Source organism: Cotesia glomerata, linkage group LG1 (assembly GCF_020080835.1).
Source record: "Cotesia glomerata isolate CgM1 linkage group LG1, MPM_Cglom_v2.3, whole genome shotgun sequence".
NCBI classification, from domain to species: Eukaryota; Metazoa; Arthropoda; class Insecta; order Hymenoptera; family Braconidae; genus Cotesia; species Cotesia glomerata.
Genome location: NC_058158.1, coordinates 29,904,083 through 29,930,616, shown reverse-complemented (window position 1 = coordinate 29,930,616; position 26,534 = coordinate 29,904,083). Strand labels below are relative to the sequence as shown.

The following is a 26,534-nucleotide window of genomic DNA, read 5'->3' as shown; positions in this document are numbered from 1 at the left end:
GACTATTTAGTTCATAGGGTCGCTTTATCTGAAAAAATTTTTCCGAGCCCGTAGAGCGAAAAAAAAAATCAAAAATTTCAAAATTTTTTTTTTCGCTCTATTTTTTCAGATCATGTTTAAACCGTGCTTCCTAAAAAATTTTGACCTCAAGATCTGAAAACTAGATTCTCAGAGCTTTAAAATGTATTTTTTATTTTTGCGATACGATCATTTCCCGCTGTAATACAGCCCGTCAAATATCTAAAAAAAATTTGCATTTTTTTTTTATTCCCTTAATTTTTGTGAGTAGTGTAAAATTAAAAGTTAAAATTTTTATAAAGTAAAAAAGTATTGCAAGAAGAATGAAGTTTTAAAAATACGTTTTTTTTTTGGTTTAGAAATTTTATTATAGATCATTTGAGACACAATATTTCAGTAAATCATTTGACTGTATAGCTCAATCATTCAAGAACAGAATCATTGATGTTACATCTTTTTACTTTTTCTTTTTTTTTTTTTCCAGAAAATAACATTTCATGTATTTCGGCAAGAGTTTTATCTTTCGTTTCAGGAACAAAAGCTATTGTATAGACTCCAGTGACGATCATAAGCAATGTATAGATCCAAAATACATATTTTTCGGTTAAAATGCTTACCAATGGCTGATAACTCCGACTTGCAGCGAACGCAAACATCCCAACGTTTATATTAATAATACAACTACCTACACTCTTAACGTTAGGTGCGAACATTTCACTAGCTAGTATCGAAGGTACTGAAAGTAGACCGAAACTCGACATAATTCGATACATAATGGTACCAGTAATTGATAACCACTGTAATCTTGAATCGTTATAGTCAAGATCTAATAATTGAAAATTCAAACCTATCAAAAACATTGCAAATGCAGCTCCAATGCTTGAAATTAAAAGCATAATAGTTCTACCCCATCTATCAATTGTATAAATAGATAACCAACTTGATACAATTCCGATCACACTGACACCAATAATGAGATCCGATGGTTTCATGATGTCGAGTCTTGCATTGGTCATTATAATTTCCATGTATGAAGAAAATGCATATGGACCACCGAGTTGAGTACATACAGTAATTATGATGATCATTAGCAAAGTTTTCCGATTAACTGGCTTACTTAATGCTCGAAATTCATCCCAGAATGAATGCGATTGATGGACCGTTAAAAATTGCTCAAGTACTTTAAGTTCATTTGTAACGTCAGCAGTTCTATCATACCAAGAAATTGATTCAACAGCTTTATCCATCTTATTACAACGAATTAAATAGTGTGGTGTGTGCGGCATCATACTGAACAACATTATGAATATTACATTAAAGACAAGACTCACCGCAGCAAATAACCACATTTTGAAATATTTTCCCATGATGTTGCCACATAGGTTGCCCATTAAAAAACCTTGGACGTTGACAGTCACTAATGCGCCTCGAATATTAGGGTGTGAAATTTCTCCAATATACAACGAAAATGAGCTAAAATACATTCCTATTCCTATACCAGAGAAAATACGGGACACATAGACTAACGTCACTGAATTGACCATGAAAAAACATATCCATCCAATGGCTAATGGAATTCCAGAAATCAATGCAGTTGATTTAGTCCCTATCGAATAGACGAAGATCGCACTTAGAATGGATCCTCCTGTTCGAGATATATTGATTAGAGACGCGATCCAAGATGCTTCGGTTTCATTTATCGGAAGCTCTGAATCCGGATGTGTTGTTGCATCTAATTTAGCCATATATGGCTGTTAGAATTAATATTTAGATTTATTTTAGAGAAAAGTTGTACAGGACAACGTCACTGTACTTAGTATACCTAGATATGTATACATGTCTGTATAGTATACAGTTCACTGTAAAGTCCTGTATTCAGTATACCTGGTAATGTTTCCACTACCCCTTGACCCTTAATGAAGTAGTGGGAGTATACTGAGTACTGAGAGTGCTAGATGTAACTAATAATTTTTTCTGTTATAGTTAGTCGAGCTGAACTCTTTCACCATCAAGTGTCAATTGTCCAGATTTAGAGTCACTTTATTGCAAATAATTTAACATTATTTTTTTCTGTCAGTTTAACCTCGTTTAATATTGTTTGTTTAGTTAAATTCAGTGTGTAACTAATTTAATATTAATTAATATACTTATTTTTCATTTTGTATCAATAAACAATAATTAAACAATACCTGAGTAGTTATTTCTAACAGGTTATGGGCCCAGCACGCTTCCACTGCGCCAAGTGAGTGATAATTGTTGACTGATACAGTGAAGTTGTAAGTGTAAGAATAAGTAGTTTATTGTTTGCTAGGTGACTTTAATTTTTTCCGGTGAAGTGTAATTGTGTTAAAATGGCTGAGAAAGAAACAGTAAATCTTACGAAGTTAGATGGAAAGAATTATCAAATGTGGAAATTTGGTATCTCAATCCTGCTCGACTCAAAAGAGCTATCAGATTATATCGATGGAACTGATGTTGAACCAGATAAAGCTTCCAAGCTAGTAGACTGGAAAATATGGAAGAAAAGTAGAGCACAAGCAATGGTATTGTTGCTAAGTTCAGTCGATTACGTTCTGCATCCGAACTTGATCAATTGTGAAAGTCCCAAAGCTATATGGGACAAGTTGAAAGCTTTGTACGGAGAAACAAACGAAGACGAGATTACGAGTGCCTGGCAACAATATTATGCCTATAATATTGTTGACAGTGAACCAATAAATACTCAAATTGAAAAGTTTGAAAGCCTTTACAAGACGCTTACAGACTCTGGTGAGAAATTATCAGAAAAATCTATTATTTCGAAATTATTGAGTAGTCTTACGCCAAGATTCTCAGCTTTTCGAATGGCATGGGAGTGCACAGCTAAAGATGAGCAAAGACTTACGAATCTTACCGCAAGATTAATCCGTGAAGATAAGCGTTTAAAAGATTCAGAAGAAAGTGAAATGATGACGGCTTTACAAGTCAATGTAATGAAGAAACAGTTCCAGCAAATGAAAATGAGACAAGAAACATATCAAGAAAAACAAGAGAGACTCAACAAAGTGCGTGAATTAAAGAAGAGGACACGGTGTCATAAATGTGGCAAAGTTGGGCATTGGAAAAGAGAATGCACCGAACAGGCTGAGAATGATGACCAACAAGAGATCACAGGTCGTGAATCCCAAACTTATGTTTGTGAAGTATCGGCGTTGAATACAGAAGACTATATTCAAGAAAAAGACATCTGGATTGCAGATTCAGGGGCTAGCATGCACATGACATGGAGAAGAGAAATTCTTCAAAATTTTAATCCTTCTGAAGCCATAAAACATGTAAAAATCGCAGATGACAAACTTCTTCAAATATCTGGGACTGGAGTTGTAAATATTCAAGTAGATCTAAATGGAAAGGTTTATGATCGTTTAAAATTTAAAACTGATAAGAATGAAAATTTCTTTTGTGAACCATGTATCCTAGGTAAACAAACAAGGAAGCCCCATAAAACGGTAATAAAAAACAGGAATTTTAAGCCTGGCGAAATGATTCACACAGATGTGTGCGGCCCGGTTAATATTGAGTCCCCGAGAGGGTCGAAATATTTTCTTTTATTTAAAGATGAGTGTACAGGCTATCGCGTTGTATTGTTCCTACGCCATAAATCAGAAGTGTTTGAAGAGTTTAGAAAATTTGAAAATGTAATTACTAGGCAAACTGGAAATAAAATTAAAGTGCTACGGTCAGACAATGGCACAGAATACTTATCCACGCAGTTTAAAAATTTTCTGAGTGAAAAAGGAATTATTCATGAATTATCATCACCATATATTCATGAACAAAACGGATGCGCAGAACGAGAGATAAGAACACTAGTAGACAATGCAAGATCAATGATGATAGCAAAGAACGTACCAAAACAGTTGTGGACTGAAGCAATTAATACGGCTGCGTATTTATTAAATCGGGCTGTAACTAGGAAAAGTCATGACAAAACTCCATATGAATGCTGGTTTGGATGCAAACCAGAAGTTCATCACCTTCGGACATTCGGTTCTAATGCTTATTTGAGTATACCGAAAGAGAAAAGGAAGAAATTTGATCCCAAAAGTCGTAAAATGATTTTTGTGGGATACGATAAAGAATCCAAAAATTATCGTTTGTGGGATAAAGAAAGCCAGAAGATCTATGTAAGTAGTGATGTTATTGTTTATGAGAAAGATGTGCTCGAGAATGGAGCTGAGAAAAGTGAAAACAACGACAAGGTATTTAGTTTTGACCTGAGTTTTGGGGACTCGGGCGAGGGTCACTATGATGTAGAAGAAGATGGCGAACCGGCGGTAATAGAACAGGCAGAAGAAAGAAGAGGACTAGGACTTCAACGTGAGTTAGACGAAGAAAACCAACCAGGTGAGATTGAAGAAGAAGAAGAAGATGGAAGACAGATACCTCAACACGAGATAGAAGAGGAAAACCAAGAACAGCCAAATCAAGAGTATAGAAAAAGACTAAGAAATAGACTTATGTTGAACCAACCAGACCTATATGGTAATCCAGTAGCATATACAGCAGATATTGTTCCAAATAACTACAAGGAAGTCCTCTTATCACCAGAGTGTGAGAAATGGAAACAAGCTATGGAAGAAGAGATGTCAGCACTTCGTGAAAATGGAACTTGGGAATTGCAAGAACTACCCCCGGGTCATCGAGCAATAGGCTGCAGATGGGTATTTGCCCTAAAAACTGGAAGTGATGGCCAAGTGATCAGGTATAAAGCGAGACTGGTAGCAAAAGGCTTTTCCCAACAAGAGGGTATTGATTATTTTGAAACCTTTGCTCCGGTTGTTCGATATGAATCTATACGAGTTATTCTTGCACTGTGTGCTCGTGAGGATCTTGAAATAATGCAGTTCGATGTTAAAACAGCCTTTTTGAATGGTGAGCTCGAGGAAACTATATTTATGGAACAACCAGAAGGCTTCAAAATTGAACCAGCAAATCTTGTATGCAAGCTCTCTCGAAGTTTATATGGTCTCAAACAATCTCCAAGATGTTGGAATATAAAGTTTGTTAAATTTCTGAAGAAGTTTGGATTTGAAGGTATTGATAGTGATAAGTGTGTATTTGTGGCAAAGATTAGTGGACATTTGATTTATCTTGTTTTGTATGTTGATGACGGACTAATTGCATCAAAATGTAAAGTAGTGATCAAACAAGTGCTAAACTATCTTGAAGGAGAATTTAAAATCACTATCGATGTTGGAGATCAATTTGTGGGCTTGGAAATTCAACGAAACCGGGAAAATAGAACATTGAAGATACAACAATCGAACTATATCCGAAAAAATATTGAATAAATTCATGATGGAGGATGCAAATCCAGTAAATATACCTGCGGAACCGGGATCAATACTGAGTAAAAGTGCAGGTAGTCAAGAAGCAAGGGATCCAGGTATACCATATCGTGAAGCAGTAGGTTCTCTATTGTTTGCCGCACGAGTAACACGACCAGACATTGAGTATGCGGTAAATACGGTAAGCCAGTTCGTTGACAATTATAATAATACGCACTGGAGTGCTGTTAAAAAGATTTTTAGATACCTAGTTGGAACTATAGATTGTGGCATTATTTACGGAGCAAGTGGGAGTGATGAATCATTGGTTGGATACACGGATGCTGATTATGCTGGATGCCCGGACACAAGACGATCAAGAAGTGGCTATGTTTTTATGCTAAATAATGCACCTGTAAGCTGGTGTAGCAAGAAGCAAAATATTGTGTCTCTATCCACGACAGAGGCTGAATATATTGCACTAGGGCATGGAGTTAAAGAGGCAATTTGGCTAAAAAGGATGCTGAAAGAACTTGGTATCCAGTTTGAGAGTGTTCCCATGAATGTGGACAATCAATCAGCTATCAAACTAGCGAGTAATCCTGAATTTCATAAAAGAACCAAGCATATTGAAGTTCGGTATCATTTTATTAGAGAAGTTGTTGAAAAAGGGACAATTGTGCTAGCGTATGTAAAAACACAAGAACAGTTAGCAGACATTTTTACAAAACCATTACCGAAAGACCAACTACAGTACATACGACAGAAACTTGGAATTATGGCTGATAAAATCTAAATAAGTGGGAGTGTTAGAATTAATATTTAGATTTATTTTTAGAGAAAAGTTGTACAGGACAACGTCACTGTACTTAGTATACCTAGATATGTATACATGTCTGTATAGTATACAGTTCACTGTAAAGTCCTGTATTCAGTATACCTGGTAATGTTTCCACTACCCCTTGACCCTTAATGAAGTAGTGGGAGTATACTGAGTACTGAGAGTGCTAGATGTAACTAATAATTTTTCTGTTATAGTTAGTCGAGCTGAACTCTTTCACCATCAAGTGTCAATTGTCCAGATTTAGAGTCACTTTATTGCAAATAATTTAACATTATTTTTTTCTGTCAGTTTAACCTCGTTTAATATTGTTTGTTTAGTTAAATTCAGTGTGTAACTAATTTAATATTAATTAATATACTTATTTTTCATTTTGTATCAATAAACAATAATTAAACAATACCTGAGTAGTTATTTCTAACAATGGCGAAGTCCATCCTGCTACTAGGCCAGTAATTAGTGTCATCAAACATACTAACCAAATATAATTAGTTAATTTAAATATTTTCAGGTAACCTTTATGAAACATGTGAATTTAGACGTAATTTATACTTACATTCTGAAGCAGCCAACCATTGTGGCCATAAAGATAAGCGAATCAATTTCATAGTAAATCTTATATTCCAATCACTTTAGCATTTATAATCGACTGAATAAAATAATATATACCTTAAAATGCTCACTACCAATATTAATTGGAATAATCTTTCAGTTAAATTTTAGTTGGAATAGTTTCGTAATTGTAATGGTGGACTTGACTTGGAAGACAGTAACTTCATTTGTCGTTGTTTTATTATTAACGTAATATTTAAGTGATAAATTACTTAAGCCAATTCACCTATCGTCAATGTTTATTGCAATGCGATAAGTGAGTTAGCTTTTCTTAGTAGTTGTAGCTTTCATTAGTTATCTTGTCTTGCGTAAATAAAAAAAAATTGAACTTTGTCGATAATGTCATGAATAAAAAATGAATAATAGCTTAAAAAAACTAAAAAATAGAAAATAAATTTGAATTAAGAATAGTGTAAAAAATTTTAATAAATATAAATTAATAATAGAGTAAATAAGAAAAAAATGTATTTTATTGTAAAAAAAGGATGGGGTGCATGGTTGACGCAATGACGCAAAATTTTTTACTGTGTATGATTACTTTGAAATTAAAAAAATAATAGAGGTAGAATCAAAATTAAAAGTTCAAATTTTGATGGAAATATTTGTTTAGTATATGAAACTATATATTGGTGGAGAGTCCGAAGAATGGTATTTAAACTTGACAAAACTATTAATTTTTGTGGAATTTAATTTAATTATAAGTTAATACAGTTCCTATTACTTCATCCGCATGCATGTATTTTGTAATCACAAAATACTCACTTAAGTAAAAAAAATTATATAGAATTATAAATGATTCACATATAATTTCATATAATTGTATATAATAATATTTGTAATTTTTGAATAATTATATAAAATTATGTATAATTATTTAGAATTATACATGATTCTATATAATGATGCAAATATCATAAATAACATTTTATATAACTATAAAAAAATATATACAATTATATATAACGGGTAGAATCAATAAAAATTGATTTTCATTAATATCTGTTAAACGTCTATGCGTCTGATAACGACCAGTAATAGGGATCATTCTGAGGATAAATGAATACTTATTTAGAAGGATTTATTTCATTTCATTACGTATATTTTTCTAAAACGTAAAGACAAACAGTGTACAGACCAGGGGGTCCGCACTCGCGTGTTGGAAATCGAAAGAGATTATAGTTCCACGACGAGGGATATTAACCATGGTGGCGCAACGGGCGCTAGAAAATATGTATAATGTAGACCAATTATAACATACCTCGTATATAGAGTAGATTAAAGAAAGTTCCTTGGCTCGAAAAACTCTGCTTCAAATCTCGCCTTCGGAAGTATTTTTTTTTTAGTAGATTTCATAGAAATCTAAATATTGTATTGGTTCTCATGACGCAACTTTTGGAAAATTTTGCTATTTCCTCACTCAGCTCGTCGAACTGATTCAGAAAATACATATGGTTCAAAAGTTTATATATATATGTATATATAGCAGATATATATATATATATATATATATATATATATATACGATATAACGGGCTATGTCTCTACTCTAACTTCCGCAATTCTAATCGGATCTCAATAAAATTTAACATACTTATTTTTTGACCGGTTTCTTAGGTTAAATTCTAAGATGAGCAAAATCGGCCGGTTATTTTAGAAATGAGAGCAATTTGAGATTTTTGAAAAATTTCAAAAATTCCCATTTTTTTACTGTTTTTCCATGTAAATACTATTGAACACAATATCCTAATAAATTTATGTTTAATGCATCTGAAAGCTTATTAAATAAGCTTTAATTCATATATCTATTGATTTTTTGCGTTAAGAATGACCCTCCCAAAAATGAAATTTTACTTTTGCATTCGTTTCGGAAATGATTTCATATGTCAGCATTTATATACAGTTTAACAATACATTAAAACAGCTAGTCGATTCATTCTTTTTTTTTTTCTTTGATTTTTGTTTTCATACTCAATGCAACCTTGATTAGAAATTTTTTTTTATTCATCATGAAATCTACTTCCATTTCGGCTGCCGAATGGTCTTTTTTTCTCCACATTTATTATGTATGACCATTATTATTTTTTTTTTTAATAAACAAATGATCAATTTATTAAAATAGGTAAATAATCAAGCTAAATAACGTTAGCATTGGTTACATATAAAATTCCTCGAATGCAATTTATATGCTTCATTTCATCAAGCTTAACATCAAGTGCTTTAGCCACGACGGTAGAGTATTGACTTTGCAACTTTACGCGCTGGGTTCTAATCTCCAGAGAATGTGTATTTTTTTTTTTTTTTGAATTAACAAATATTTTTATAAATATTAAAGTATGATATAAAAATCAGCCGACGTTTCAAAATTTTTTTTAATTTTTCATTAATGAAATTAATTATTAATTAAATTAAAAGTAAAAAAATTTGTTCAAAAATTGGACTCGCGGAAAAGTTTTTCAATGTGAAATTTTTTTTTAACAATGTTTAATAATAAAATTCTCTAAATGTTTAAATAAAAGAATTGTTAAACATTGGCTAATATTAAGACGTGCTACATCGTAAATTTCAATTTTCCATTTCAATAACATGGGAACAGCGTTCTCTTGGATTTTCGAATTTTGTAACTCACGTTAGAGATAATATATTGAAATGATCAAAACTTATTCTTATAGAGAATTGAACGCTCTCCAAAAAAGGTCACGTACAGTTTTTTGATATATTTATTTTTTCAAAAGTTATTTAACATTGAAGTTGGATCGATCTAAAATTTTTACATTTTCTTATTTTCCGAAGCAACCATCAACTTTATGAGAAAATTTTATAAGACATTTTTTTTACAGAATTCAATTTTCTATAACTTATTTTTTAAGAAGTTTTTGATATCTTTTACATATCGTTAGTTTTCTGCAGAAAACTAAAAATTAATTTTGAGCAGTAAAATGACACTTTTTTAATAAAATTTATACATATATATATATACATACATATATATATATATATATATATATATATATATATATATATATATATATATATATATATATATATATATATATATATATAGTAGCGCTCAAAAGTATTTTGACAAATATATTTAATGGTTTAATTAAAAATAAATATGAAACACAATAATCATTTATTTATTTTTTTAACACCTTTTGAATAAACTACAGAATAGTGTCAAAGAGGTTCTTATTCATAATAAAAGAAAGTTTAATTTTTAAAATATTAGGAAAATGGTGGCTCAAAAGTATTTTGACATTTTTGAAAAAAAAACTAATTTAACGCATAATTATAATTTACAGCAATAAATATATTAGTATTTAGTAGCATATCCCTTGGCCTTTATGACAGCCTTGCATCGCTCCGGCATTGAGTCGATTAATTTTTGTAATCGACTTATTGGAATTTGATCCCACTCATTTTTTAGAGTTTCAAACAAAGCGTTTTTGTTTGAATAATTTTGGGTTTTTACACTACGTTTCAATTCTTCCCAGAGATTTTCTATCGGATTCAAGTCGGGACTTTGACTTGGCCACTCAAGAACTTTAACTTTTTCACGATTTAATAAGTCACTGATATGCTTTGATCTGTGTTTGGGATCATTGTCTTGTTGAAAATACCACTTAGCTGGCATGTGATGATTAGCATATGGTAACATCTGAGACTTTAATATATTTGCATACATGAACCGATCCATTTTTCCTTCTATTCGAACTAATGGCCCAACTCCAGACCGTGAAAAACATCCCCAAACCATCACACTACCACCTCTATGTTTAACTGTGGGTATTTGATACCGATAATCGTATTTTTTGTTTACTGGACGCCGAATGTACTTGATACCATCAGATGACATTAAATTAAATTTACTTTTGTCACTCCATAAAACTTTAGACCACTCTAAACTTGACCACGATATATGCCGTTTCGCGAACTCAAGACGAGACTTCCTGTTTTTTTTCGATATTAAAGGTTTTTTAGCCGGTCTTCGGCCATATTACTCTAGGACCTTTAAGCGTCGTTTAACAGTAGAAATATGAATATCTACGTTATATTTTTCTTTTAATTCATTTTTTATCATTACAGCGGACATCCGTATATCATTTGCTGATAACTTTTTTATAATATGATCGATGTAAGAAGAAGTTTTTCTTGGGCGGCCTGTTCGAGGCTTACTTTCGACAGTTTTTCTTTTGTTATAGACTTTATTCCATAAGCTAACTAACTGTCGAGACACTTTAAACAAACGAGCAACTTCTGTTTGTTTCAATCCTTGTTTTAATGCATTAATAACGGCTTTTTTAAAATCACTAGAATATTCCTTGCACTTAGGCATATTGAAGTAACCACAACAAGTAAATATATGTAATAATAAAAACTAAGGAACAAGTAATCTGCGAGAGTTTTTCAAGTCAAATGCGTGTCAAAATACTTTTGAGCTCACGGTAAGTCAAGTACGTTCGGTGGCGCGGTGTGTAAACAAACAAGTTGTAATTTGATACGCTTAAATAGTCGCAATTACACTACTCTACATTATACTCAATACATTTTCCGATAGGCTTTTATTTTAAAAAAATATTAAAAATTTTATGTTGTCAAAATACTTTTGAGCGCTACTGTATATATATATATATATATATATATATATATATATATATATATATATATATATATATATATATATATATATATATATTATACTGATACTGACACAAATTATGTACATATTTACAACTTCTATATACATCAAACTTTTATTTACAGATATTTACACTAATTATTCACATATTTACAACCACTATATACATCAAACTCCTAATTACAGATATTTACACAAATTATTTACTTATTTACAACCACTATATACATAATACTCCTATTTACGGATACTATATACATTTATACAAACAATAAATAAATAAATAAATAATTAATTCGAAAAAAAAGTTTTTCATTTTTCCCGTTGCGAGACTGACTTAGTCTTCTGGAATTTCTTCCATGCATTATGAAAAATGAAATTAGCATTTTTCAAATGGTCTGTTTTCCCTTCCAAGTGGCCGTTGACCGCAGTACACCAATCGATTAGGAACCTCCTAATTATCAAATCGATGGCCGTATTATTAAGATTATCTTGGTGTTCTAAACAAGACGACCATTGTTTGATAATTACGTCACGGTTCATAAGTTCTTCAACCCTCAATTTTAACAATTTACTGATGTCGGACTTGTAGCAATGAGTGACCATGACATTTTCAATCGCTTCAAGGACTTGAAAGTACATAAGGACAAATAATGAGTCTGACGTAGTGGAACCTGTCTTTCGCACGAAAGAAGTTTTACAATTTTTACATTCAACAACTTTCATCAGTTTCTGAATTATCTCGTTATGACGAGATTAGATAATTGCTGAATGATATTCGGTCTTGGTTTTGTTGATTCAGCTTTAGAAAATGGAATACTGCTTTCGATAGTAGATTTTTCAATAGAATTATCTATATCGTCGGTATCATTTTCATTACCATCATTATCATCATAATCAAGATCAATTAAAAAGTTGTTGAACGTAGAAATTATATCTGAAAAATCGACACTCTCGGAATCATCATGTTCAGTGTTCCCATGGCGTAGCTTGAATCTTCCTACTTTGTCGATCAGAAAACTCCTTAAGTGCGAGGTGATTAACCTACAAGACGGTTTCCTGTTACAGCTCCTTTGCCTTAACCATCCAAATAGACTTTCAAGATCGTCTTGATTAAAATTTCGGGGAGAGAACTCTTTAAACTCGTAACGAGACAGGATTTTCCATACCTTTTCAAAGCCCTCTACGTTCAGCTTCTAGTTATCGAGAGTTGGAACTGTAGCTTTACGTTTTGGATTTTTAGGGTCAAGAAATCGCAATTGACCCAAAAAATACTTGCAGCGGGCCCAAAACTCATGGTGAAGACTGTCAGCAGTAACGTTAGCTCGCAACGGGGCTGTAGTTTTTAGATGACGGGGTGAGCCATTCATTGAATCGAACAAGTTATTAAAGAAGTTGAGAATCTCGGCTGTAAACAATGATGTTTGTTCCAGGCACACGTTTCTTTCGATAGTTTCAATGGAATCTATAACCAAACAGATTATTAATTAACAATTTAAAAGAAACTATTATAGTTACATTATTAATGAAGATATGTAAACGTGTTGTAGATATTCGAATAAAAGTGCCATGCGCAAAGAAACTAGAAATGGGAGCGCAAGCGTTAAAAGAGAGAAAACTTTAGCTACGTGTATTTGATTGGAAGGTATAAAAGGTAGTAGAGAGAGATTCAGCGCACCACAGGTTTTAAACATTTGAAAATTCAATTCAGTCGCTTCACATTAGCACGTTACTCTTACGGAAAGAAAAAAATGATTATAAAATTAAATGAAAATTTACCTGGAGATTCAACTACACTTTTTATTAAATTTGCTACAGTTTTACTCATTACTTGAGCAGCAGGACGGACTCGCATTTTTTTTATTTTTTTCGGATAAATATGTTCATCGGTCAGTTTCGTGACTCGAGAATCAGATGTACGGAGTTTGTCAACTCTATATGCTTTCTCGACGTCATCCCATTGAGTATAATGAGTGGCTGACACATCTATATCAATAAATTGGAATAGCTTAAAGAATTCACTCTGTGCTTCAGCCCTGTGAACATATTCCAATTTCTTGGTCAGTAAATTGTTCCGAGATCCTTTCGTGAGGTGAGGACTGTCGAACAGAGGAACAATTTCGAAACCACGCCATAGTATCGTATTATCTGGAAAAAGTTAGTGATATTTATAAAATCATATATAATTTTTTAAGAGAATAACAATTAAGTTTGTACAGAAGAAAGTATGTTTAAATTTTTTACCTGGATTTTGTTTCTGTTGGAACCTTAATCTGTTAGACTGTAAAAGTAAATCTTTGACAGCCTTGACATTATTGGTTCCCTGATCGCAAATCGTTGCCACGGGAACTAGTCCACAGTTAATTACTTCAGTAAAGACCGATTTAATAATCCTTATTAATTCGGGTGGACTAGTTTGACCTTCACAAAATTCATGATAGATCGGGACAAACCAATCGTCACGATTTGCAGAATGAGCAGCAACCACAATAACATGATCGGCAAATTTAATTGTGCGTTTATATCCAAAGTCTCCGAATCCAAAAATTTTGTCTTTCGAATAATCGTAATATAAATTTGGTGACGTCGCAGCTTCATCCCAAATAATTATGACATGTTTATCCAATGAAGATGCCAGCCGTGTACCTTCATTCTTCAGATGTCGTGTAATAACTGGAGCTATTCCCGTGTCAAAGTTCATCTTGTCAAGAACTTTTTTCAAAGTTCCTGGACTGGGAAGAACAAAGAGATCGGATAATAGCTTATAGGCCGTTGGAGATCGTTCGTGTATTATCAACGACAACAATTTCTGCGGTGTTGAAAAACGTCTCGCCTGAAAAATTATAAGAGATTAGGATATGTATAATTGTACGAGAAACAATCTACACAGAAAACAAGAATTTTTTGCACCAAGTAAATTTTGAGGAAAACCAAAGTTATGTTGGAACAATAACAAATTTTTTTGGCTCAAGAAAAGTTGACTTCTTCAGTTTACATTTTTTTAAAAATCTGTATAAGAATTTGTATCATTAAAGTAACCATAAACTTAAACTTTACCTGTGGATTTTTTCCTGCATTTTCAAATTGCATTTGAATAAAAATATTTTGAATCTCTGACAGCGATGAATTACTGGTCAGCGATAAAGATTTGGTCAGTTGTTTAACTTCTTTGCACTTTTTTCGGTACTTTGATGTGACCACAGAAGTCTTAACTTTTTGCATGCGGAGAGCTTGAGTGAGTCTCGCGATTTCACGTTCATAAACATTGATAGTTGACGTGTTATCAACAATGTTATTATTATTATTAGTATTATTTACACTATAGTTATTTACACTAGTAGGATTACCACTATTACCACTTACAGTATTAGCACAATCACTCAAATTATTAACACAAACATCAGATGTCATAGAAATGTTTTCATCTGGTTGAACGCCAGAACAACTATCACGATTGCACACATCATGATCAGCTATGTCATCATGAGATACAGATTTCATAGAAACATCTGAATTATTAGCATTAAAAGCAGGCACTTCCGTTTCACCAAGACTAGTGTCAGAAATTGCACTTACATCACAACAATATTGCACGGTAGGATTTCCATTAATGTCATAAGTCAAAGAATTGACATTAACGTCAGGGTAAGCATCTTTAATTAGACACCTACGTACACCAGTTAATCTTATCATCGCATTTGAAAAATGTTTATAACATAGGCGATGTTTATAAAGATTCTCTGATGAAATCTGATATACATGAGGCTTGCAATTAACCATTTCTCTCCATGTCAATGCGCGGATTTCATCAGTCGGGAAAGAATGACTCGGGTCATTGTTTCTTGATGAACATCCTAACGCTGCAGACTGCCACGGCATTGTATATTATTTTATTAAATTAAACAATTGTCAATAATAATATTAGATTTAAGATGAGAGATAAAAGAGAACGTAAAAGATTGCGTTGACGCAGATTCAATGAGGCTTTACTATTGTTTAGGAATCGAACAAATTACGATCGCGAGCAGCGCGGCGAGCGAGTATATGTATATGTATACATATAAAGAGGTGTGTATGTAACTTTTTATGTAGGTGAAAAGCACCAACCCCTCTGTATGGGTTTGAGCCAGTAATTATGATTATTTTAATAATTTCTACGAATGGAATTTTTAAAAATTTTTACATGTGGAATTTAAAAAAATTTTTTAATATTTTATTTAAATTATTCGATTTTTTATTAATACTTACCTGCATAATAGTTGTGCAGATATGCTGGACTTCAATTTTTAAATGAATCATTATTAATATTTTTTAGGAAAATAATTAACTTATTATTATTAGTTCATCGTGTATTTATTTGTATAAAAAATCAAAAAAAGTAATAGTACAATTAGCCAATGTTTAACAATTCTTTTATTTAAACATTTAGAGAATTTTATTATTAAACATTGTTAAAAAAAAATTTCACATTGAAAAACTTATCCGCGAGTCCAATTTTTGAACAAATTAAAAAAAATTTTCAAACGTCGGCTGATTTTTATATCATACTTTAATATTTATAAAAATATTTGTTTATTCAAAAAAAAAAAAAAAAATACATGATCTCTGGAGATTCGAACCCAGCGCGTCAAGTTGAAAGTCAATACTCTACCGTCGTGGCCAAAGCACTGGATGCTAAGCTTGATGAAATGAAACATATAAACTGCATTCAAGGAATTTTATATGTAACCAATGCTAACGTTATTTAGTTTGATTATTTATCTATTTTAATGAATCGATCATTTGTTTATTAAAAAAAAAAAATAATAATGGTCATACATAATAAATGTGGAGAAAAAAAAAATACTTCCGAAGGAGAGATTTGAAGCAGAGTTTTTCGAGCCAAGGAACTTTCTTTAATCTACTCTATATACGAGGTATATTATAATTGGTCTACATTATACATATTTTCTAGCGCCCGTTGCGCCACCATGGTTAATATCCCTCGTCGTGGAACTATAATCTCTTTCGATTTCCAACACGCGAGTGCGGACCCCCTGGTACAGACTAACCGCACTAGCAATTGACATCCGTATTAATAATTTTTTAACTATATTTTTTATGAATATAACTAAACAAATGAATTAAAAAATTACGCTGACTTTATAATAACATGTATTTATTTTTTGAAATATCCTTTTTTTACTGATTTAGTGTCTAAATTGCGACACACTAACAATTTTTTATTATAAAATCGTCACATAGCGGCATGCCGAAATTAGAACATTCTCACACGCTCACACGTTGTCAGGCGTACAAAAAATTTAACATAGTATTTTTACAGTAGATATAACTTTGTAAGATTCTGAAAAATTGCATAATATAACATTTATTAGACTCTCCTATTATAAAGAATTATTTGTCATCATTAGACTTTTTATAATTATGCGATTTGGCTTTAACTCCTCGACTCAGAATTTCTTGGATTTCTGGAAGAGATTTACCTTTAGTTTCAGGAATAAAAAAAATAGCATACAGTGCCATAAGAATTAAAAGCAGTGAATAAATAAAAAATAAATATTTTTCTGTCAAAATTTTTACTAGTGGTTGATAAAACTTGATAACCAAAAACGCAGATATTCCGATTAGTGAACTTTTAATACAAGAGCCTACACCTTTTATACTAGGTGCGAAAATTTCACTCGTCAACGCCGAAGGAACCACAATTAGTCCGAAAGAACCAGCAATTTTGTAGAAAATCATTGAAACAATAGATAACCACTGTAAGTTTGGATTATGAAAATTGAGATCTAACAGCAGATAATTCAAACCCAACAGAAATATTGCAAAAGCTGCTCCCATAGATGAACTAGAGAGCATTATGGCTCTACCATATTTATCATAGGTTAACATTCCTAGAAAACTGGATGAAATACTTACCAAACTGACAACAATCACTAAACTTGATGGTTCAATGATGTCTACGTGGGCATTGGTTAGTATAATCTCCATGTACGAAGAAAATACGTTACTACCACTTACTTGTGTTAGTATAGCGATAATATTAACCATCAGCAATGCTCTACGATTAACTGGTGTATTGAGCTCATGCAAAATATTTTTGAATGTCATTGATTGATTCGCTTGGTGAAAAGCTTGAAGAGTATCAAGTTCTTTTTTAACGTGAGCTTTTCTGTCGTAAAACAGAATTGATTTAGCAGCTTCTTCTACTTTATGGCAACGAATTAAGTGGTGTGGTGTTTGGGGCATTACGCTGAATGAGATCAAGAATATTATACTTAGAGCGAGACTTACTGCAGCAAATACCCACATGTTCAAGTATTTTCCCATTATGCTGCCGCACAAAGTGCCCACTAAAAATCCTTGCATTGTTAAAGCTATCAAAGCTCCACGGATCTTAGGATGCGCAATTTCACCAATGTACAGCGGAGATACGCTGAAAAGCATTCCTACACCAACACCAGAAACAACGCGTGATACATAAACCAGTGGTAATGAATCGATTACGAAAAAACATAGCCATCCCAGTGCAAATGCCACTCCAGATAATAACATTGACAGTTTTGTGCCAATAACGTACACTAGTACTCCACCGAAGATTGCGCCGCATGGTCGGGCGAGATTTGGAAGAGATGCTATCCAAGAAGCATCGATGTCACTTAATGGAAGTTCGGAATTTGGATATTTTATTGCATTTAGTTTGGCCAAGTAGGGTGATGGCCAGCCTGCTACCAAGCCAGCATTTAATTTGATAAAACACACTGAAAAATTTCAAGCATGAAGTCACGTATTATATTAATTTATGGAAAAATATTTAATATTGTACGCTTCACAGCGTGCTAGGATTTTTCATCATGATTTAGATCATTACATCCGATGGATTAATGTAAATCCTATCGAATCAGTTTTCATTCTATTGATTTTGACTTTGTGTTTTAGTCATATTTTATGAAATTTTGACCAAGCAAGTGTATGAGGCATGGATTTTTAAATAAACAAACTTTTTGGTTTTTTATACTTACATTCTATAGCAGCTAACCATTGCGGCCATAAACTACAGCAGCCTAATTTCAATGATAAATTCATTTTCAACAGTTATTATTAATTGAATTATTTGAATCACTATCAAATCAATTTTTCTTATTTGTCCTTTTATTTGAATATTAATGTAAACATGTTAACGTTATTTAAAGTTTCTACAAAATAACACAATATACGTTTATAATTCTTAGAAATGACAGTTTTAAGTAAGTATGCAGATAGTATAATCGACTCAACAATTTAGATTGCGCACTCAGTTAAGTCTTATCTGCTTCTTTCTGTTATTAGCCACTACATAAAATTTATCGTATCATTATAAAAAATAGAGTTATTTCTCACGTTTTTCAAGGATTAGAAAGAAAACTCTGTTTAATGAATCCACTGATGCATGGAAAAAGTAATCAGTCGACGCTACCGATTATTTTTTTCCGTGTGAGCTAATCAAAATATGCAGAAAAAAGTACTTATTATTTTTAGTTACAATTAATTATTAAAAATAATCGTTATTTTTTTAGTAAGATTTTTTTTCCAATTGAATATGATAAATTACATAAAATATATCAATACCTATAAGTCATTGCAATACAATAATGTTAAATTAAAAAATTATTTGAATCTTTTAAAGAGATCTTTCATATAAATACAATAGGCTTACATTTCGGTGGTCTAATTAGCTATTTGTCTAACTCCTTATTTTTTAGAGGGTGATTTTGCATGCCTTAAGCGCGAAGCGCGCAGATATGCTCTACTCTCGCCTAAAAATCGTGATTTCGATTAAAACGTGATTTTCATAATTTAAACAAAAAAAGTTATGGATAAAAAGCATATTGAAATAAATAATAGTAACTACAGAAAACTTTAAAAAAATTTTCTTATCGATTAAATAAGATTTCTCAAAAAAAACTCGTTTTTCTGATGAATTAAATGAATAAGAGCGTGGTATTAACGGGAGCTATGGGCTTGATAACACCACAACTTTGTCAAAAATCACTTTCACGATTTAATTTTTTTTTTTTTTTATTCCTGAGGAAGTTTATCAAAACCCTTGTGAAAATTGCGTGTCAAAATAATTCCGTTTCGATACAGTTAATTTTTTTCGATTGTCAGTTTGGTGACTTTTTCTGCGATTTCGGCAGCCATATATATTATCCCTTTCACGGTCGATTCGGACTGAGTCGTACTTTTTCTCCCGGAGTGGGGATAGCCAGTCGCGTGAGCGGACTAACTCCCGCCACCAGATTTTCGTGCCCGCCGCGTGCTCACTCAGGACCGTATTTATTGTTTTTATAGCTTTACCGTGTAAATTATTAATGAGGTTATTGTTTTCATTTAAATTTAATAATAATTTAGTGCAATGGAAAATCAAAACGTAGATTATGATAGTGATAGCTCTGGCTATTCTTTTAGTGACGAAGATGAAGATTATAAAAGTAATAATCAAGATCAAGCTTTCACAGGATGTGTATGGTCTAATGAAATAAAAAAAACAAAAGTTGCACCATTTACTAGTCTAGTTGGATCCCTACACATGTTGCCTGAAGAAAGCAATGAAAAAAATTATTTAAACTTATTTTTAGACAGAGAATTTTTTGAAATAGCAACAGAACAAACTAATTTGTATGCCCAACAAATGAACGATGACGGTCATTCAGACAAAGATTGGTCACCTGTGACAATTGAAGAAATGGAAGCATTTCTCGGAGTAATTATATACATGGGTATAGTGAAATTACCTCAGATCGAAATGTATTTTGGAACAGACTTTGTTGAATGTCCAATGATAAAAAAAGCAATGAGTTATAAAAGATTCAAAGCAATAAATCGTTATCTTCATTTCAATGATAATAAAAAAATGCCTCCATTAAAATCACCTGATTACGATAGGCTTTACAAAATCCGCCCTTTGTTAAATATTTTAGACAAATTTAAATATTTTTATCGTCCTGATCGTGACCTTTCTGTCGATGAAGCTATGATAGCATATAAAGGTAATTTTTCGGCTAAGCAATACATGAAGGATAAGCCAACATCATGGGGTTTAAAAATGTGGGTAATTGCTGAATCTAAAACCGGCTATGTACTTGACGCTAAACCTTACTTGGGAAAAAAAGAAGAGAAAAATAAAGAATGGTTGCTTGGTGAACAAGTTGTTTTGAATTTATCTGATTTTTTTGGATTAAAAAATCATCATTTATATTGTGATAATTTTTTTACGTCAATAAAATTATTTAATGCACTTAGTGAAAATAATATTTACGCCTGTGGCACGATCAGAACAAATCGTAAAGAATGGCCGAAAGAATTAAAAAATCCCAAAGATTTAAAATTAGAAAGAGGTGACATTCGGCAAATGCAATGTAACAGAATTACTGCTACAATCTGGCAAGATAATCGGGCAGTTTCGATTTTGTCTACCAATTGTGATCCGACTGATACCGTTGTGGTAAAAAAGTACTCCAAGAAAGATAAAAAATACATCGATTTTCCTTGCCCTAAATCTGTTGCTAATTATAATGAGTACATGGGTGGAGTTGATTTAGCTGATCAAAAAAGAAAGTATTATTCTACGAGTCGATCTTCAAATAAATGGTGGAAATATTACTTTTTTTTTCTTATCGACGTCTGCCTTGTGAATAGTCAAATTATTTATAACGAAGGAAAAGAGAAGCCAGTATCACAGTTAGAGTTTAATAAAAAAATAAGTCAACAACTTATTGGTAATTTTTCTAGTCGAAAGAAGCAACTTGCTGTTAAAGTAGGTTCAGTCTATGAAGGTGAAAATTCGAACTCTCACATTTTAACTAAAATTAATGGGCCACACCGCTCATGTGCTTTATGTTTGAATGAAAAAAGGAAAACTAAAGGTGGGTATTTCATTCAATCGTCATATGAATGTTTACAGTGCAATCTAGCTCTTTGCAAATTTAATTGCTTCTCAAAATATCATTCACAGGATAAAAAGTGAGTATAAATATTAACGTATACACTAATAAAAAATTTAACTTGACTCAAGATCAAGAATCTTGAACCAAGAACACCATTTTAAAGAAAATAAAACTCTCGAAGCAAGAAGAAAAATTCTTAAATCGAGAAATTTTTCTTGAACCAAGAATTATATCTTGACTCAAGAAATTCTTTTTCTTCAAAATAGTGTTCTTGGTTTAAGATTCTTGCTCTTGAGTCAAGTTAAATTTTTTATCACTGTACAAAGTTTTATTACATAAAAAAATTAAAGAATATTCATAACAAATAAATTATAATTTCTGTACCAACAAAGTTGATAAATAAAAAAAAAAAACATTTGTTTAACATTTTCTTGTCAGAGAGTTATTTTTTAAGAACCTTTACTATACGCCCCTGCGCTCCGCTCACTGGATTGCGTGCAGTCCCCTTGCCCCGCGAGTAGGAAAAGAGTGGGAGAAACGCCCAGAACCGTGAAAGGGTTATTTTTCATAAACAGAATGAGCCTTTTTCCTGAAGTACGAAAAATTACTCACTAGCGGCGCTAGTGGTTCGGTAGGGACAAACATTGTCAGAGCTCCATTTAATCACATAGTAAAGTGGACATAAAAAACATGTTTTTGACCGAAGACGACGTTCCTGGAGCAAAATTAAAATTTGCAACTGTAAAAGACAATAATGTTGTCACATTAAAACGTTGGTTTGCGTGCCGTAACTTAAAAGTTACCGGAAAAAAAATGAATTAATTGACAGGTTAGTATACAAACTCTAGTAAAAAACTAGCGGTAAATTCAAACTGTAACAAGAAAAATTGAAAATAATTATAAATTTAAGATTTATTTCAGAGTTAAATATGAATGAAATATAAATGGTAATAAATAAACGTTATTATATGTAATAAATGAATACGATTAAGTAACAGACAGAGGTTATATGTCATTTTAATTTATATCCAATAACTGCACTAATAGAAGGATTTGTTTCTAGTTAAAAATATTTTTTAATATTTAACGAATCATTTATTAGAGACCACTTTTTAATCCTTAATGAATATTTCTTAGTATTTAAAAAGATTTATTAATATTCAATAAATGAACATCAGATTTATTAAATACAAACAAATCATTTTAAATACTAAGAAATATTTATTTAATACTAAAAAGTGGTCTCTAATAAATGATTTGTTAACTATTAACAAATATTTTTTGGTACAAATAAATCCTTCTATCAGTGTGTGAAAAAAATTTGCTATTCATTTTTTATTCATTTAATTAATTTCAAAAATAATTTTGAAAACATGTAATTGATGATTCTAAGTAATTAGTTTATCAGTTATTTAGAACTTTATAATTTCGTAATCTTTTATTGGAATCTAACCTCGTCGATATGAGGTTTTACAAATGGTATAAAAAACAGATTTTCCTTCTGGATAGCGATTATCCGACGTACACTTTGCAAAACTACAATGTTTTGTTGGCATAGTGGTTATTAAAAAAATGTTTTTGTGTTTAAATATTATTTTTAAATAATAAAATAATATAGCGTAAATAACACTGTCTTAAATGAAAATATTTTATGTCTGTCCCTACTACGAGTGCTGCCTCTCGTGGCACGTTCGCTGTACTACTCTCAGGAAAAAGGCTCATTGAAATAACTATAAACAAGCAGAAACTATACATACATGATAGTATAATTACTAACTGTTTTATCATCTGTTAAAATTTTTCTTTAGTTCGATCTACAGAGGGGATAATACTACTCGCGGGAAGATTCAAATTAAAAACGAATAATTTTTGTTATGATCTAAATAATTTATGTATGACATGAGCACTTAAGGCATGCTCATTTGGATTTTCCAAACTTTTTTAACATTTTGATGTAGCAATAATTCAATTATAAATTATTTGAATGATTCAAACCTTAATATTATATCTCTATTAGATAATAATGAATCATTATTAATGATATTAAATGGTTTTTTAAAGTGATAATAAATTTTGAACTAATTGTTTTTTTCGTATAAATAGAAGATTCTCTAAAATGGAGTTAGAAAATTTGCTAATTAGAACGTCGATTTATGACTATTATATTAAAAACTATCTTAAATTTTATACTGAACTAAGTCTTTTTAACATCTATCTTTCTTTTATCACTTTTTGTCAAAATTTTTCCTCTGAAACATTTCTTGTATTTTAACAAGAGACTTCTCTTTTATCTCGGGAATGAAAACGATTGTATATAATCCAGTGAAGATCATGAATGAAGCGTTAATTCAAAATACGTATTTTTCAGTTTGCAGACTTACCATAAGCTGGTAACTTTTATTAGTAGCAAACGCAAATACATCGAAAATGCCCATAATGATATAAACGCCGAAAGTTTTAACAATTGGCGCGTTCATTTCACTGACCAGTGTCGAAGGTAATGACACTACACCGATAGCGAGACTGAATTGGTAAACAATTACCAGGACGATTGATAGCTACTGTAGTTTTGGATTATTAAAGTCAAGATCTATTAGTTGATGACTCAATTCCTTCATAAATACAGATATTGCGATATCGAAGCATGATCGTAACAGCATTACAGTCCTGCGAAATCTACCAGTAGTGTACGTTGTTAACAAGGTAGACACAATGCTGACAAAACTTACATTAATCACTAAATCTAGGAGATTCATAATAGTAACTTGGATTTGGATTAACATTTTTTCATGTGCACAGAAATTATGTAAGTGCGAAAATAACACTAATTATTAGAAATGGTTTACGACTTATTGGAGTATTGATAGCATGGACTTTTGACTTTCATGTTGGCGTTTGAATTATTTGCATGCATTGCTTGAGAGCATCAAGTTCATAGATTTCATCAGTGCTTCTATTACAAAAAAGAATCGATTTAGCGGCTTCTTCTGGCTTGTTACAGTGCACAAAGCAACGAAGCGTATCAAAAAAATGAAACCAAAAATAGTTCATTTAGAACCAGACTTATAGCTGCTGCATGTATATCCGCACGTTCAAATACTACCCCAATATGCAGCTACACAAATTATCCACTAGAAAGCCTTGGTCGCGGTTTCTAGAGCTCCCCGAATCTTGGGATGTGAAATTTCGTCAATGTACAGCGGGAATGTGCTGAAATACATACCGAGACTAATACTACTAAGAACACGATATGCGACTAATAACAATAACACTGAATTCTCAAAAAAGGAGCATATTCATCCCACTGCAATAGGCATTCCAGAAAGCAGTGTTGATGTTTAAATGCCTATTGGCAGTTCGTCTTATTAAGCGCCCATTGATCAAACAACGTTGATAAACGATACGATCTAAGTCATTTCGTTTAAATCTGTTGAAAGTTGGTCATCTAGATTTTTCGCTGCATTTTATTTTGTTAAGCACATTAAAATTCATTCCTATATCAGTCCAATCGTCTCGGTGTATACAGTATACTATAATCTTTTTTTACTCAAAGATAAATATGTATAAAATTCTATGACAAAAAAAAAATTATTTCAACTAATAACTATTTACTTAGTCCGAAATTATTAAAAAACTTACACGGACGCTGTAGATCACGTAGTCTTGCGAGAGCTAATCGCATCGCAATAATCATTAGTGAGAGGTTTAGTCGATATATGCTCTCTTTCTCATACCTCAAGCTAAACATAGTGTTGTTCTGATGTGCCTATGTAATGAATTCTCGATCATCTATTAAGAACAAAATTCTACCCTATTGATCTGACTTTTTGAGATTATCTGTTTTTAAAAATCCATATTGCTCTTCAAAAATCTCAAGTCTTTCTAAGCTTCAGTAAGATATCTACTTTAACATTTAAGGGGGTATTCTGGTCTAGAAGCCTAAATTTTAGGCATTTTTCAAACTAACATAAAAAAAAAATTAAAGACATTTTTACCATCGGTTTTTTTATATGATGTTTATTAACGTTTCAAGAATATGAAAAAAAATTGAAAAAAAAAAAAATGATAAATTGGACAAATTACAGGTCGGTGAAGTGGGGGCTACAAAAAAAACGGTGCACCCTGGTTGACATGATTCCAGCCCTTGTAGTGATCTGAAACAAAAAAATTTGAAAAATTCTCAATCTGTAAAGATGTCGCTATCGCGTTGACCTTAGTCAAGAAAAAAAAAAAAAAATTCACAAAATGGCGTCGACATGAAATATCAATTTTTTTTTACCCCCTTTTTTTGACCTTTTCGAATTTTTTAAAAATACTCCAAATTGAAATTTTTTAAAATCCAAGGCAGACGCGATAGAGAGATATATAAAGAAGATTCCCACCAAATTTCAAAAGAATCGGTCGGGTAGAACTTGAGATATCATGTCAACCACTTCAAAAAAAGTAGTTTTGAGAAAAACGCGTTTAAAGTTTGAGAAACAATTATAGTAGAATAACTCGTATAATAACATTCAATACTCACTTTGGATTAATCGGCGATTCCAGATCCATACATTGGGCCTTCCTCAACTTCATATTCGATGTTTTGTGAAGTTCTTTCAGCTAATCGAGCTGTTCTGCCTTCTTTGGAATATTTCTGCCTTCTTTGAAATATTTATTCCTTCTCTTCCTACTCCTAAAAGTCTCATAGCTGTAACGATCCGGCGATTAATTTCATAAGCTTTGTTCACCAACGGACATGATTGAATGTTTGGAATATTTCTGCCTTCTTTGAAATATTTATTCCTTCTCTTCCTACTCCTAAAAGTCTCATAGCTGTAACGATCCGGCGATTAATTTCATAAGCTTTGTTCACCAACGGACATGATTGAATGTATCGAACATTTTCACAACTGCACTGTAATGTAATTTTAAATCCTAAACCGCGTGGTGCCGTTTGAGAAAATTTAATTTCTTCTTTGCAGGTAGCACACACAATTAAAGTTGAGAGAGTTTGAAAAACTGAGAAAAATTCCAGAAGACAGTACCCAAAATTTTTGTTAATAACTATTTCCTCATCTCCAAACTTTTTTAACTTTGCTGCGGAAGCACTCGTATAACTACACGGAGAGAAAAATATGGGAATTTTTCCTATAATTTTAATGAAATGTTTTCCTATAGGATTCTAGGAACTATTACTTGGATTATGG

The 26,534-nt window shown here is 31.8% G+C and overlaps 4 protein-coding genes and 1 long non-coding RNA gene across 5 annotated transcripts; 2 read left to right on the top strand and 3 right to left on the bottom strand.

Annotated features, from left to right (window-relative positions):
• Window positions 1–359: 359 nt before the first annotated feature.
• On the bottom strand, window positions 360–1,981 carry LOC123258635 (facilitated trehalose transporter Tret1-like). Its single transcript, XM_044718779.1, has one exon. The coding sequence runs from the start codon at window positions 1,761–1,763 to the stop codon at window positions 441–443; it is 1,323 nt and encodes a 440-aa protein (XP_044574714.1). The 5' UTR covers window positions 1,764–1,981; the 3' UTR covers window positions 360–440.
• Window positions 1,982–5,358: 3,377 nt separating this feature from the next.
• On the top strand, window positions 5,359–6,492 carry LOC123258697 (secreted RxLR effector protein 161-like). The gene has a single exon (XM_044718879.1). The coding sequence runs from the start codon at window positions 5,359–5,361 to the stop codon at window positions 6,121–6,123; it is 765 nt and encodes a 254-aa protein (XP_044574814.1). The 3' UTR covers window positions 6,124–6,492.
• A 10,064-nt stretch (window positions 6,493–16,556) lies between these two features.
• On the bottom strand, window positions 16,557–18,846 carry LOC123258619 (facilitated trehalose transporter Tret1-like). Its single transcript, XM_044718757.1, has 2 exons — window positions 18,442–18,846; window positions 16,557–18,180 (listed from the first exon to the last, which is right to left on the bottom strand). The coding sequence occupies exons 1-2, from the start codon at window positions 18,503–18,505 to the stop codon at window positions 16,814–16,816; spliced, it is 1,431 nt and encodes a 476-aa protein (XP_044574692.1). The 5' UTR covers window positions 18,506–18,846; the 3' UTR covers window positions 16,557–16,813.
• Window positions 18,847–19,814: 968 nt separating this feature from the next.
• On the top strand, window positions 19,815–21,418 carry LOC123274963 (piggyBac transposable element-derived protein 4-like). The gene is made up of 5 exons (XM_044742794.1): window positions 19,815–19,890; window positions 20,038–20,590; window positions 20,702–21,016; window positions 21,191–21,324; window positions 21,414–21,418. The coding sequence occupies exons 1-5, from the start codon at window positions 19,815–19,817 to the stop codon at window positions 21,416–21,418; spliced, it is 1,083 nt and encodes a 360-aa protein (XP_044598729.1).
• A 500-nt stretch (window positions 21,419–21,918) lies between these two features.
• Window positions 21,919–22,844, bottom strand: LOC123258707. Its single transcript, XR_006508124.1, has 2 exons — window positions 22,799–22,844; window positions 21,919–22,217 (listed from the first exon to the last, which is right to left on the bottom strand). It is a non-coding gene; the product is annotated as an uncharacterized LOC123258707 (long non-coding RNA).
• Between the last annotated feature and the right edge of the window lie 3,690 nt (window positions 22,845–26,534).